At 44.7% G+C, this 13,890-nt stretch overlaps 1 protein-coding gene across 1 annotated transcript in view; it reads right to left on the reverse strand.

Moving 5' to 3' along the window:
- Positions 1-1,011: 1,011 nt before the first annotated feature.
- PALD1 (phosphatase domain containing paladin 1) overlaps positions 1,012-13,890 on the reverse strand; it is a 153,779-nt gene continuing 140,900 nt past the window's right edge. Inside the window, exon 21 of the mRNA XM_048505826.1 lies at positions 1,012-3,861. Within this exon, the coding sequence (XP_048361783.1) occupies positions 3,712-3,861 (150 nt within the window). The 3' untranslated portion in view covers positions 1,012-3,711. The remainder of the gene's footprint in view (positions 3,862-13,890) is intronic.

Consider the following 13,890-nt stretch of genomic DNA (forward strand, 5'->3'; position numbering starts at 1 on the left):
CCAGTATCGTACAAATTTCTTAGCTCTTAAGGTTTTGTTCTTTCATTTGATCTAGCTTTGAATTGTATGTGTTATTTGCTGATTTCTTATTGCCTTAATTTGAATGGCCTCTGGCTATCAAATAAAGATTGACTGACTGACTGAGTGGATCCATCTCATGGTGGGCCTTCCTCTTTTCCTACTGTCTTCAACACTTCCTAGCTTTATTGCAGTGATGGCGAACCTTTTTAAGACCGAGTGCCCAAATTGCAACCCAAACCCCAGTTATTTATCGCAAAGTGCCAACCCGGCAATTTAACCTGAATGCTGAGGTTTTAGTTTAGAAAAAACCAGTTGGCTCCCTCTTCCTCCGCCCCACCTGCTCGAGCAGGGGCCAGCCTGCTTTAGCCTCCAGCAAGTCCTGCACGCACCACTCTGTGCCTCTCTAGCATCTTTGCGTCCTCTGCGTCCTCTCTAGCATTTTTGCGTCCTCTGCGCCCCCAGGCAGAAGCCACCTGGAGCACAGGCACCAGGCCCACCAGCCGAGTCCTCCCTGCTCACCGCGGTACGCGCATGTTGCGCTCAGTGGCCCAGGCCAATCTAGATGTGTGTGGGGGTGTTGATTTTCCACCCCCACATGATGAACTGTGTGTGTGTGTGCCCACAGAGAGGGCTCTGAGTGCCATAGGTTCGCCATCACTGCTTTATTGTCTTCTCCAGGGAGTCTTTTCCAATGACTAAAGTACAGTAGCTTCAGTTTAGTCATTTGAACATCTAGCAGTGCAATTACCAGACAAAGTTTTTTTCTTGGGCTGTACTTTATCATGCTGCAAAGAAACGTGAGGTGTGTTTGATGTTTACCATATAAAAATATACGCACGCTATATTTTTTTAAAATGTCTGGGAAAAGGCAAGGCTGAAAAAACTCTCTCTTTGGGTTGGTTTTTTATGTGTGCAGAGGGGTTGAGAGAATATCTAAATATTATAAATTGAGAAAACGATGTAAAAATATAATGATTAATTAACAGTTCACAAAGGCCAACATAATTTATTCTATCATTTAAAAGCGGTGTTGATTATATACGTGTATAAAAAGAAAAAAATATGTATATAACATATGGGGGCGTCATTCTGTACTTTTGTCCTCCAAAAAATGTAGATCCAGCCCAATGTAAATGTAACATAGTTGCCAAGAAGAAAGGAAGACACACAAAAAATTGTGGGAAACAAAGATATTGCAAAAAAAAAAGTTAAGAAAGGGAAACAAAATCACGGTATACAAAATATACAGTAGTTTCGCAAAGTAATACAGCATCAATTCCATTTTAGGGGCAGTGAAAGGGAAAACATGCAAAAGAAGCTCTGTTTTATAATACGTGCTTAAAAATGGCAGGCTTTTTTGCAAGGTATCTCAAGGAAAGAACACTAGCTTCTTTCAAGTCCTAAGTTAGAATATGTCTTCTGACTATTCAAAATAACCACTTTTCTATTCCCAGGGGCCTTTCTTTCAGTTTTCAAATAGCTGTATTAGAAAAAGCTAACAGAGATGGCCTCTTACATATCGTACTAAGTCCACTGTTCAATGACATCATCTATAAATTATTCCCACTAGAGCAATAAAATTATACGGCAGACATTTTACACGGGGGGGGGGGGGGCACCCTCTTCACGGCCAAGTACTTTGCTCCTGGGGAAGAAGCAAACAGTCTTGGTACTCAGAGTCTGTAGAGGAGTGTTGGTAACAGTGGAATGAGAGACCACGCCCTGATATGTACCTTTACTTACAAATGTCTTAGTTTCCAGTCTATCTTCCCTACTTTCCAGCAAACTGTTGTTATTATATCACAGTTTAAAACCATAAGGAGTAGACCAAAATTTAAGAGATCAAATTGCAGGGCAGCATGTATTGTGAAAAAGCACATCATATAACACGAGGGCCACAATTCAACTTCTTGAGAATCATAGCTTTTATTTTAAAAAGAAAAAAAAAGTTTCTAGCCCTTACAGTTGTCCACAGCCATTGTAGTGGATGAGTTAGAGCTCCATTCAAAGGGGAGGCATGAATCTGTTCTTGGAAGCAGCGCGCCACCGCGCTGGCGGATTCGCCCTCTCTGGGACACTTACCCTGGTGGAGGGGCAATCCCACTGGTGTGAGGCTGCCACTGCTTCCTCCTCCAGCACTGGAAATGTGCTGCTGGACACGGCACCAGTATCCCAGGGCCCCTGCTGCCACTGGTGTAGCAGGGGCAGACTGAGATTGTGGCCGGGGGAGGAACCGATTTTAGTCAGCTTCCTCCTGGCCTTTATCAGATCTCATGTTGGGTTGGGAAAGACCTGTTGCCCTTGGGAGAGCCGCTGCTCCTCACAGTAGGCTACTGTGTTAAATGCATCAGTGGTCTGATGCAGGATAAGACGGCTTCACCCTACTGCTCAGTCACATCCACCACCCTGTAGCAATACTCACTTGCCTTAAAAACTAAAAAGCATTTATTTACATCTTCTTTTACATCTTCCATTTGACCCATGAAAGCTCATACTGAAAAGACTTTTGAGAGGTACCACTAAATTTTTGTTTCACTTTGTTGGACAGACTGACAAGACGACCCTTTTGCAATACCCATGTGCCTCTGGGATGACAGGTGGGGAGAACAGAGGGAAGGGAGAGAGACTAGAAAAGACTTTCCCCAAAGAAAAATTCAGTGTACCCAAAGCATCACCAAGGGCAATCTGATCCCCTGAATTAATGCCCAATTGCTTGAACAGTTGAGACAAATAAGCCTCTCAAGAATTAGACTAGATGGACCAGTGATCTGACACCATGTTAAGTCAGCTTCATAGTTTCCTGCATTTGGTTCTCTGAAGCTGTAAAAATAGCTTGGGACTTTGGTGGGACCCTTGCTTTCAGGAACAGAGGCAACTTTTAGGAGTCAGCAGTACTTGCTTGTTCCAAAACCCATTCAACCTACACATTTCTAAGAAAACACACTATAAAACACAGTTCCTGGCTGCCTAAATCCCAGCCAGGCTAGTAGAGAAGGAGGACCTGTGAATGCAAGCAGCATGTGGGCCAGCCGACTGAGAAGAGCATCATGCACAAAATGGGTGCACAGGATCTTCCCCTCCCAATCTCCTCTTGCATGCAGACACAGTGGGAAGGATTCCATTTAGGGATTCGGCGCGATTATTTGCCAACAGTGGCTTCCAATACTATTTAAAGAGAGTGCCATCAATATGAAGCAATTCAAGTTTAAAGAGATAATAAAAGAATCTTGAATTACCTACCAAATATTTCCAAACACAGCGATGCTACCCATGCATTTCCTGCATCCATCCATCCATAATATATACAGAGTTTTCAGAGGGCAGCGCAACAGTTTGGTGAGAGTCATTTTGAAAAGCTTGCACTCTGCCCAGTCACAGTTGTGCTATGAAATGTTCAGGGATGTGGAAAACGGAAACAGCATTTGCGATGACCCCAGTCAAAAATTAATTGAATGTACAGTGTTTCTATTGTGTCTGAAAGAACTCCATAAAATGTCTTCTTTGAGGCAGTACGATGTCTCCTTAGGATCACAGTCCTTCCCTTTAAGGCACATTTCTCCATTTTATTCATATATCTATATATATATTTTAGAAAAACAAAACACCCATCCATAAAAGCAAACAGAGAAAGAGACTCAGCCACATCTGAAGAAATACTGCAATTCTCATGGCCCTTCGCAACACTGGGTCCTAAATTAACTCTCCACGAAAAGGCAGTGAACTCTGGCTCTGCTCCTGCCAGCGATAGCGAAGCTGAGAGAGCAGTTTGTCCTCTAGGTTCTCAAATTCCGTAAAGCCCAGGTGGTTCAGGATCTCATAGACTCCAGCTTTGGCTGCTACCTGAAACGAAAAAGGGAGTGGTAGAATTTTTCAACAATTCCAGGTGGAGAAGGCAACTTGCCCCGTGCACGGCCTTGTTCTTTGCAGTCAGAAGAAAGAGCCTGTCAAAGCACTGAGGTCTGAAAAGGGTACAATTAGGGCAGCCGGGAGAGCACCAGTAGTGTAATGTGTGGAAAACCGGAGCAAGGAAGTCAAACACGGCCCTTTTGCAGGGGACAGGACAGAAAGATTCTGTATCAGGACTGTATAGATGAATTTCATCCTCCCTCTCTCTTGAATTTGGTACACAGCTTGATCCGAATGACTCTGGCCTGCTTGAAGGTCTTTCAGATATGCCTGTACCAAACAATTTCTAGGCCTAGATCAAGTCCAAACCAGCTCAGATTCCACAATGCTATTTACCACAGATTGGGAACATGGTGAAGGGTAAGATGAATTGGTCCTTTCTCCCTGCATTCCTTTCACAAATAGCATTTTCCTGGTGGTGCTATTTGTCCCAACAGAAGATGTTTTAAGGGGGGATGAAAGGGGAAAAAAGTCACCCTCCCCACTTGCACAGCAGTCCTGATCCAAATTGCTAACACCCCCCCTCCCCTCCCCTCTGCCCTGTCTAGTTAACCTTTACCCATCCTGGGCTTCATCTTGATTAGTGGTGTTTTTACATGAAACAAATACTTCATAAACCATTCCACAATTTGTCTCCTCTGGTCCGCAGCTCTTGTTTCCCCATAACTTTAACCAGTCATTTAAGTTTTTGATAATTTTTAGCAAACTTTCTCTCTAGCTGGGGTCTCTTCTACATGCACCATTTACAATGTTTTCAGGCAGGAAATAAAACGTTCTCTCTGTGGAGCTCTGCATTGTTTTTCACCCTTGGGTTTTTGGATATGTTTAATTTTTCTTTTAATTCGTTGTTTCTGAAACCCCTTTTAGAACAATCCTTTTCTCTAAAATGTTTCTGAGCCAGCTTCCCTTGTAGTGAGGTCAAACTTAAAACATTTTCAATTTCCCGCCAAAAAGCCAGTCTATTTCCCAAGCCCCGGTATCCAAGTTTTCCCCTCACCTTATTTCCTTGTTTGTCTGCCCATTTCCCAAGCCTCTGTGCCATCACTCATCCCCTTGCCTCATTTCCTCTTTTTTTGTCTTTTGTTTGTTTGTTTTTGGGTACATATCAATGAAGCAACAAAAAAAATGAAGAAAAAAATGCCAGCTGTAAAACATTTGGAGGAGGTGCAGAAAAGACCTAGATTATGTATCCATTTAGCCTCCACAATCCTGCTAGGGTTTTCTTTTTGCTTGTTTTTTTGGTACCAGTTTGCATACGGATGCCCAGCTTATATTAGCCAACCAAGCTATATTAGCTTTCTCGCTTCACAGTAGCTTGTCTGGAGTGTGGGATGTGAAGCAAGCCTTTATTGGCATAGACAGCAGTACAACAATAATAAAAAACGGATTAAAAAGCGTATACAATATAGGAAATACATGTTAGGACGAAGGAAATCTACTGGCGTTTAGTAATTTCCAGGAGAAAGTCTGCCACTATGATACAGAGAGAAGGATCAGGGTTGTCCAACAAGTAGTGAGATCTAATTAAATCGGGGAGATATAGAGTGTGGGATGTGACCAAACATCAGGTTTGTTAGTGAAAAGGCTGTCTGGATCTACACCTCACAATGTCATCACACACAGGCACTCAACAGCCCTGCTTAGCCCCATTCAGAGACCTTTTAAATTCTACATTTGAGTTACCTGGGAAAAACATAATCCTGATACACTTTCTGGCATCAGGTAGCCTGAATCAACTCCTACTTACAGTCTCATTATGACCCCGACCTCCCCCCCCCCTGGCCCCCAGATTACCCAGCAACATCTCCAACATTTTTCAGGAGAACTTTAAGAGCTACCTAATCTATCCCCTTCCCTTCCATTAGTCACCCTCTCCAACTCCCCCCCCCTCTTTTCTACAAAGAAACCATAAAGGGTTCAGTGTGGACTTGACTTAACAAAAGCTCGCACTGCAGGGCAGCCACACCACCACCCTCAGCTCCCAAAAACCCTTTCTTGCTTTTCGGTATCTGGTGCTTAACCACTTTATAAGCCACTTTTCAGCTGTTTGTCTTAGCATTTTGCAAGGTTTGTTAGCTTTGGCAGATGGAGGGCAAAACTTATACTGCTGCCTCATTTGTGCTAAAAAGCTTGTGAAAAAAAAATCAAAAGGAGGGTGTGACTGCACTTGAGACTCAAAGCTCTTTTTATAGAGACATCACTCCCAAAAAACACCTCAGAAATACTTCTAAGAAATACCCACAAACTCCCCTTCTAACTTCCACAGGCCTTTTGCCCTATGATTTGTACAAAAGAAAAAGTAAATCAGGAGAGGGTAGGTGAAATATAAACAGAGCACAAAAGGCAGTGTCTCTCATTTGCTGAAACAGCAAAGGTAGTGGGGGGAAATGTTGTTGTTCAAGTAGGGTTGGAAACTGGCAGAAGCTGGGAAAAGGTGGGTATTTACTGTGGCAGGGGGGAAGGTGTGTGTGTGTGTGGGGGGTGGGGGGAAGCAGTCATCAAAACCACGCCAAATCACTTCTGGCCCAGTGTGCTGAAGTTTTGTGCTGAGTTAGAACCATGGCTGTATTGACCCATGGCCAGGCCCCTAGGTTTTCAGGGACTTTGGGTCCCCTCCAGGACTTCAGTCTTTCATTCCACTACAGCTGACAGCCTGACCCTTGTATGGTAGGTACTAGGCTACAGTACATAGGCCCAGTGGCGTAGCGCTCACGGGATGGGGGGCAACACCCCGGGCGGAGCTGTGGCGGAGGCGTGGCCGGGCCATGTAGGGGGCATAGCGGGGGCGTTCTAGGGCGGTGTGTGTGTGCCACAGCAGGCAATGGCAGTAATTTCCAAGATCTTTCCCAACATTAGCAGGCACCCGGTAAGCCTACTGGTCAAAGCTCATTCACTGATGGCATTGGATTCAAAATGTGTAGGCGTCAGTCGCGTTACAAGTACATCATGAAGCTAACTTACATCAAAGCAGACCATTGGTTAGTATTGCCTCTTTTGATTGACAGTAGATTTCCAGTAAAGGTTTTTCCCATCGCTTATTACTTGAAGTTTTAGCTGGAGAGGTCGGGGTTTGAACCTGGGACCTTCTGCGTGCCAAACAGATGCTCCACCCCTGGGTCCCTCTTCAGCAGCATAAGAATGCCTTGTATTAGGACTGATAAATGGCCAAAATACACATTAAGAATAGCCAGTGTAGCCTGGAATCCATAATCCAATCACCTGATCTGAATGTTACCTTCAAAAAGCAGCTACAGAAGGAGAGGGGGTTAACTTTCTCCCCCACCGCTCCTCCCAAGTTGCTTTTGCCTCAATAAGGATAAAAGTGAAGATGCACATTAAGAAATTCTTAAGAAAACATTGTTCCTGGAACATCTGCTCTGTCTCCCTGACCCACATCAAATATGAGCAAGAGCAGAGTCCAGAGACTAATTCAGAGTATGTTTCATCTAGAGATGCAGCAGTGATTAGACAAACAGCTGCTTGTTTATGCTCTTCTCCAACCCTGTCCTACAGCCAGAATTTCCTTCTGAAGAGCTCCAGAAGATACAACTCCCATTTCCTTGTAACTTTCATGCCTAACCCCTCCCCCAACCCCAGCATTCAAAAACAAGTTACCAGAGTGCCAGACACTGACAAGTATAAAATGTAGGGTAGGAAGCCTATCCTTGCTTTTTAAAAATAGAATGAAAGTACAGACACCGGAAAAAGAGGTATTTTAATTCTTTCTTAACTCTCTGAACATTAAGCCACAATATAAAGTTTTTAAAGGTGTATACAGATGGCCAATGGAATGAAGTCCACTAGGAAATTAATTGTTACACCTCTTTGGTATTGTTATAGTGTGATCCTAAACAGAGTTCGTTTTTCTACATCTACTGAAGTCAGTGGGCTTAGAAGAGTATAACTGTTTAAGATTGCACTGTTAGGCCGATTAAGCACAAAGTGTCTGCTGTATGGTGGGGGCGAATGTTCATTGCAGCAAAATTTCTTGTACAGACGTATTTCCTCAAGCCCTGCTTTTACTGTCCATTCTCACTACGGCAAGCGAGACCACTTCTAGTGCAACTTTAATTTGCTTCAACACCAGCATGTGGCAGATTTGCCGGTGAGCACAGCTTTGTCCCGGCCAGTTTCCCTCTACCCACGGCCTATATAGCTTCACCCTGCTATGTTTTTATATGTATTCTGACCTTAAATTATTGGCTGGTCTAAAGGCCATAATAATAAACTACTACTACTACACCAACCTCTAAATTCCCATATTGATATATTGACATCTCGAAAGAATAATATCAGAGAGTGCTTAGAAATAACAAGCCTCTCTCTCTTCCTACAGCAGCAGTGGCGGTGGCAAGAATTCTGCGTGGTATAATGAAGAATATCAGCTCTACCACATGGTCCCCTTCTTCAGCAGCCTGTGAACTGCTTTGCCTCTTCCATTTAAAGGGGATTATTTTGGGAAAGGGCTACGATATAACAGTAATTAAAAGGCTTTTACAAGGCCAGCAATTTCGAGACTATTGGATGTGATGAGATCTGCGCCTTTAAGACTGAGTTGATGGGCAGAGTTAAGAGAATCAGGAAAAGAAGGCCTGGAACAGTTTGCAGCAGAAAAGCTGTGGGACAAGAAGTAAGTGCATCCTCGCATGACAACAGAGAAACATGAGGGGACCCCATTATAAGCCCACTGACCAGTGAAGAGCCTTAATTTCATGTGAGTCGGACAAGGCAACACTATGCAGAGTTGCTCCACTTGAAGTCCACTGAACTGGATTTAGACGAGAGTAACTCTGCAGAGGATTACACTGTGAACAATTTAGCTTGCTTTCTGGTTTCTTTTTCATGTATGTGATGCCAACTAGTTGATCTCTAGATACAAGAATTAAATTCTGCACAACATCTTTTGTATGCAAGAAACCAGGGCAAATCTAGGATACACAGCGGGACATAGCAAAGCAGGTTAAGAGTTGAGGTCAAAGAACCTGCACAGAGATGGCATACTTTGAGGAAACTGTCCCTTGAGCATCAGGTATGGCAGTTGGCAGAAATTTCAAAGAACGATCAAGTCAAATTCCAGTTCAGTTATTGAATCGGTCCATTTAAGAAGCCTTGCTCATAATCATAAAATACATTCCAAAAACTCCCTGGAGGAAAACGGCTCTGTTCTGTAGCAGAGCTTTCTAGCCAAGTTTTTAACAATCTCCAGCCTGCCTGCCCCACTAATTCTTAACTAATTTTTTAATGTTGAAAAGCTGTTTGTATCTGTGCCTGCAAGCAACTGAATTAGGTAAGGAAAATTTTTACAAATTGATCCTTGCTAAGGTAAGCCATGTTTCTTATCTCTTGATCCACCTGTTCAAAAGTACTGAGTCCAGTGGTGGGATTCAAATAATTTAACAACTGGTTGTTTACAAGCACCATTTTAACAACTGGTTCTGCCAAAGTGGTGTGAACCTGCTGAATCCCACCACTGACTAATACCTTGTGCCTTTATATTGTTTACATACAGTTCTTATTTTCTGGGGTAAGCTTATTACTTTGACAACTTAAAATGCTGTAGACATTATGTGTTAGCTTTTGAAGTGTTCCAAGCAGCAAATCAAATCAGAATCCCCAGTGTTGCTCTATGAATGAACAAGGAAGCCCTACACAAGTACATTTCCTCAATTTCCTCACTTTCTAATACTGGTTCCGAACGTTTCCCAGTGTCCTTTTTGATGAGCATCGAATCAACAGGGCCATGTCCTGCTCTGCAGGCAGGCATCACTCAGGCTCCAAGGTCCTGCTTTTCCTGGCTCCCCTCTGCTGACACTTTTTCTCTATGCTCTCTAGGTCTAGATCGGACCACCCATGGTCCTTGACAGGTTACATTCACTTGTCAGACGTGGCAAAGAAAGGTCACCGGAGCAGGATGGCTGCCAATTGTTTCTGACAAAAGCACCAGTCAAACTTTTCATGCTAGCAGCTGGAGGGGAGAAAAAACACACCCACCACCACAGACTTGCTGGTCCTGTTTCAGGCTACAACCTCTTGCAAGTTGGGTGGGCTTAAACAATGAAAGAGTAACATCATCCCTATGATTAAAGAAAAACTCGCTCACAGCCAGAGAATGTCCTGAGCCTGTGCCTCATCTCCAAGCCGTTGCCCACTGGGCAGCAAAAACCAGGAAGCAAGCCAAGTGCTGTTACCCTCTGCGACTTTAAGCCTCGCTTCCAACAACAGAGCAAATTCCTGTTCCTATTTCATCTTCCAAACAAGTGCCAGGTGAGCTTCCAACCAAGAACAGCCCGAGCGCGTGCAAGCAGCATTCCTCTGCTCCCTAGCCATCCCCCTTCCCGTAGGGCACGGATGACCCGGACATGGCACTGGCAACATGACTCTTTGATTCTTCCCCCCCTCACCCCCCCCCCGTCCCCACACACACACACTTCCTCAACTGGATCAACGCCCTTTTCCACCGAGCCCCTTCCATCAAAAGCAGCCAGGCTCTGATTGTAACCACAGTTGGCAGATGCCCCTTTCATCTCTCACCAAGGAGATCAAACATGCCAATATGAATCAGCAAAGCTAATTGAGACGGAGAGGAGCGAAGGTTTTCCCATCACACGCTACCCGGCGATTCCCCACTCACAGCTGACAAGAACAAGAGAAGCTCATCTCAAAGGCACAGATAAAAAGAACTGTCCTCTTTTCTCTCACTGCACAGTTTAGCCTTCTGTTGCCACCAAGTCACTGTTCTGAATAGCAGCACAGCTCGGAAAACCCGCAACAGCCAGAACCTTTTTGTTTTGCTTTTCTGTTATGAATTTAACTCCCAGGGAATCATCTCCAATGCAGCTGAATCCAGTCTAAGTATAATTTTGAGACCAATGCCCAACCCCCCCCCACACACACACACACCACCCCCAGGCTTGTTGTGGCTATTTATTAAGTATTTATTTGTTCCACCTGCTATCTGAGAGCCAGTGTGGCACAGAGGTTAAGAATAGTGAGCTCTATGTTGGAGAACCAAGTTCGATTCCCCACTCCTCCTCATGAAGCTGCTGGGTTACCTTGGGCTAGTCACAGTTCTCTCAAAGTTTTCTCCATACCGCCTACCACACAAGGTGCATGTTGTGGGGGGGGCGGGGCGGAGGGATGGCAATTATAAGTCTCTTTGAGACTCCTTATGATAGAGAAAAATTGAGTATAAAATGAACTCCTCTTCTTCTGAAATGCTATGAATGTTGACAGCCCCCAGTGGCAACTGCAAATTCCACTCCAGTGTCACCATCTTGATTCTCAATTGTTCCTTGATCCAGCTGCTGCCTTCGCTTTTGCATTCTAGTACGAACCATGACCCACATCCTGGGCAACAACTTCCTTTACTCAGAGGAAGGATCAGGTGGAAAGAAATAAGCCCTCCCAGTGAATTGCCACCAAGCCCTGCGGTCACAGCTGCCACTCCCACAGCATGCTCATCTTAATCCTGGTTGGCAACTGGGGGTGGGAGGTCTGCATGCAGACCCTCAGTGGGCCAGATGTGGACCTAAGGGCTACCAATTTCTTGTCTACTGACTAGGACAGTGGTGGCGAACCTATGGCAGTCCAGATGCTCATGGACTACAATTCCCATCAGCCCCTGCCATGATGGGAATTGTAGTCCATGAACATCTGGACTGCCATAGGTTCGCTACCACTGGACTAGGATATCAGTAGCGGCAGCAACTTTATTCCCTTGGGGCCATGACTTCACTTGTGTGGATGTTTATATTTGTAATGTGAAGCGCAAGAGCCAGGAAATGCAAGCGCCCCCACCTCCTCTCCTGATTGACGTCTTTCTCCCTATGCAGACTTGTTTACATTCAAGGAGTTGAAGATGCTCAGAGTCTAGCATAGTAGGCAGGAATTCCAAATAGTGCTAGCTTCTCTCTCTCTGGAAGGAAAAAATCAAGCTGTGGTTAGCAGCTCTACTGCTGTCCAATTAGGAGAGTTCTTCCTTACACAAGCATCACTGCTCACAAGTAGCAGTGTTGGGACCAAAAGGTCTTTACAGAACTCCCTGTTTCACGATGTGTTTGGGGATGTTTTCAAAGAAGGTGCTTCCTTGAGACTAGAGGAAACTAAGAATGGCTTTCTTTCAGGAGCATATATTTCTATACATGCCTCACAAAAAAGAAGCTTTCAGTACTGATTTTTGCCCATGTACAGTAGCCATGCGGAGAGCTTACTGATGAAAGCCTTGAATGGTTGGAGAAAGAAGTATTTGGAAGCCTTGAACTTTGCCTAAGAACATTTAGCTTTTTTTCCCCTTAAGGACTGGGTGGGAGAACATTGACACTCTTTTACCTTGAGGAAATTCACACTACAAAAATCTTTTGTAAACTCCAGTTAAGTTTCTGCGAGCACAATTTATTACCCTTCTCCACACACCCCGCCCCAATCCCACCTCTTGCTGCATCATCAGAATACCCCAGAGAGAGCAAAAAAGATTTTGTTTCTTCTATCCTGTGGCCAGTACTTAAATTATGGGACAGAAAATGGGTTGGGGCAGGGGAATGCTTTTTCCCCTCGTTAAAATAAAACAGAGGAAGCCTTTAACAGCATTAAGGAGGCCCGGCCCACCCTCTCACCTTTGAAATTCAGATTACTACCTGTGGTTATACCCTCATTTGTCATATAAGAAAAACAATTGAATGAAATGCCCTCTATGAGGGACATGAAAAGTCTGCTTTGTTCCTTCAGCAGACAACTTTTTACTTCAAGAAGTTAAAAAAGAAGGCACTGAACAGAAGCCCACCCCCCCCCCCCCAACCTCAGTTGATTTTGCAGCCAAAATATATCAGCCAGGAGTGTCTAACTCATTTGTTAAGAGGGCCGGATTATATGACATAAATGTGACATGGTTGGGGTGGGGGTGGTAGAGGCTGGGGGAGAGGGATGACTGCCGCAGCTGGCCCTAGATCAGCACTGTGGGGGTGTCTAAACTGGTGACCCCAAAGTGGGAGTGGGGTGGCTGCCTTGAGGGGGCTTATCAGGCCTGTGAGACAACTGAGGTTAAAAAAAAAACCCTCACCGAGCTAGATTGGAAAGGGGGGGTTGCTTCAGCTGGCTTGTGGGCCTGATGAGTCACTCAAGGGGCTGGATGAAGCTCCGGGCTGCATGTTTGATACCCCTGATGTAAGCTGTGTACAGGCTTCAAGCTTGGTTGTGAGCAATTGTTGGGGCACCTGAACACACACCTTCCTCTTCACAGGGAGAAATTTGGTTAAGAACTACATCCTGATACTTGTGATACATGCAAGCTTGCACACTATACCCCTTAGTCCAGCTAAGCTTCCCAGATGTACCGACAATGATGTTTAAAGATGTCCACAGGTTACATGGATCCTGAAGCAAATACTGGTGTAAGTGTTCATATAATCATCATGCTTGTCTATTAAAGCATCTGTGAGGAATGAGGCAGGTGGGACAATTAATTTCTTAGCAATCTCCCATTTCTAGACGTCTAGCGCGCGCATGCTCACACACACACACACAGAGTTCTACCAGGCAACAGTTCTCCAGGCCACCCAAATTCTCTGTACACACACAAAAAGACCTGTGATGTCCTCATTGAAATAGCTGCAAGAACCACCCCTGCTCAGCCGCCATTACTGGCTGCCTTCACAAAGCCTTCCGAATTACAGTAGTTGGGAAAAGGCAGCACAGAAAGAGTTGATTGCCTGTGGATGAGAAACAGAAGAGGCCAAAAGCCCAATGAAAAGAAGGCCTGAAAAAGCTCTTTGTGTCTTGGAACAATAGGGAGAAAGAGGATGCTTGCAAGGGACACTTTGATAACTCATGAAAGAGAAGGGGGGGGGAGCGGGAAAGAGAGCTGGCAAAACTCGCTGGTCTGCGGTCCATCTCCCTGGCTTCCTCAACATGACCTCATCCTCCAAAGATGTGACTCAACCCAGCCTTGAAAGAGCTGTATGACTTCTT

The sequence above is a fragment of the Sphaerodactylus townsendi genome, linkage group LG08 (genome assembly GCF_021028975.2).
Source record: "Sphaerodactylus townsendi isolate TG3544 linkage group LG08, MPM_Stown_v2.3, whole genome shotgun sequence".
Taxonomy (NCBI): Eukaryota; Metazoa; Chordata; class Lepidosauria; order Squamata; family Sphaerodactylidae; genus Sphaerodactylus; species Sphaerodactylus townsendi.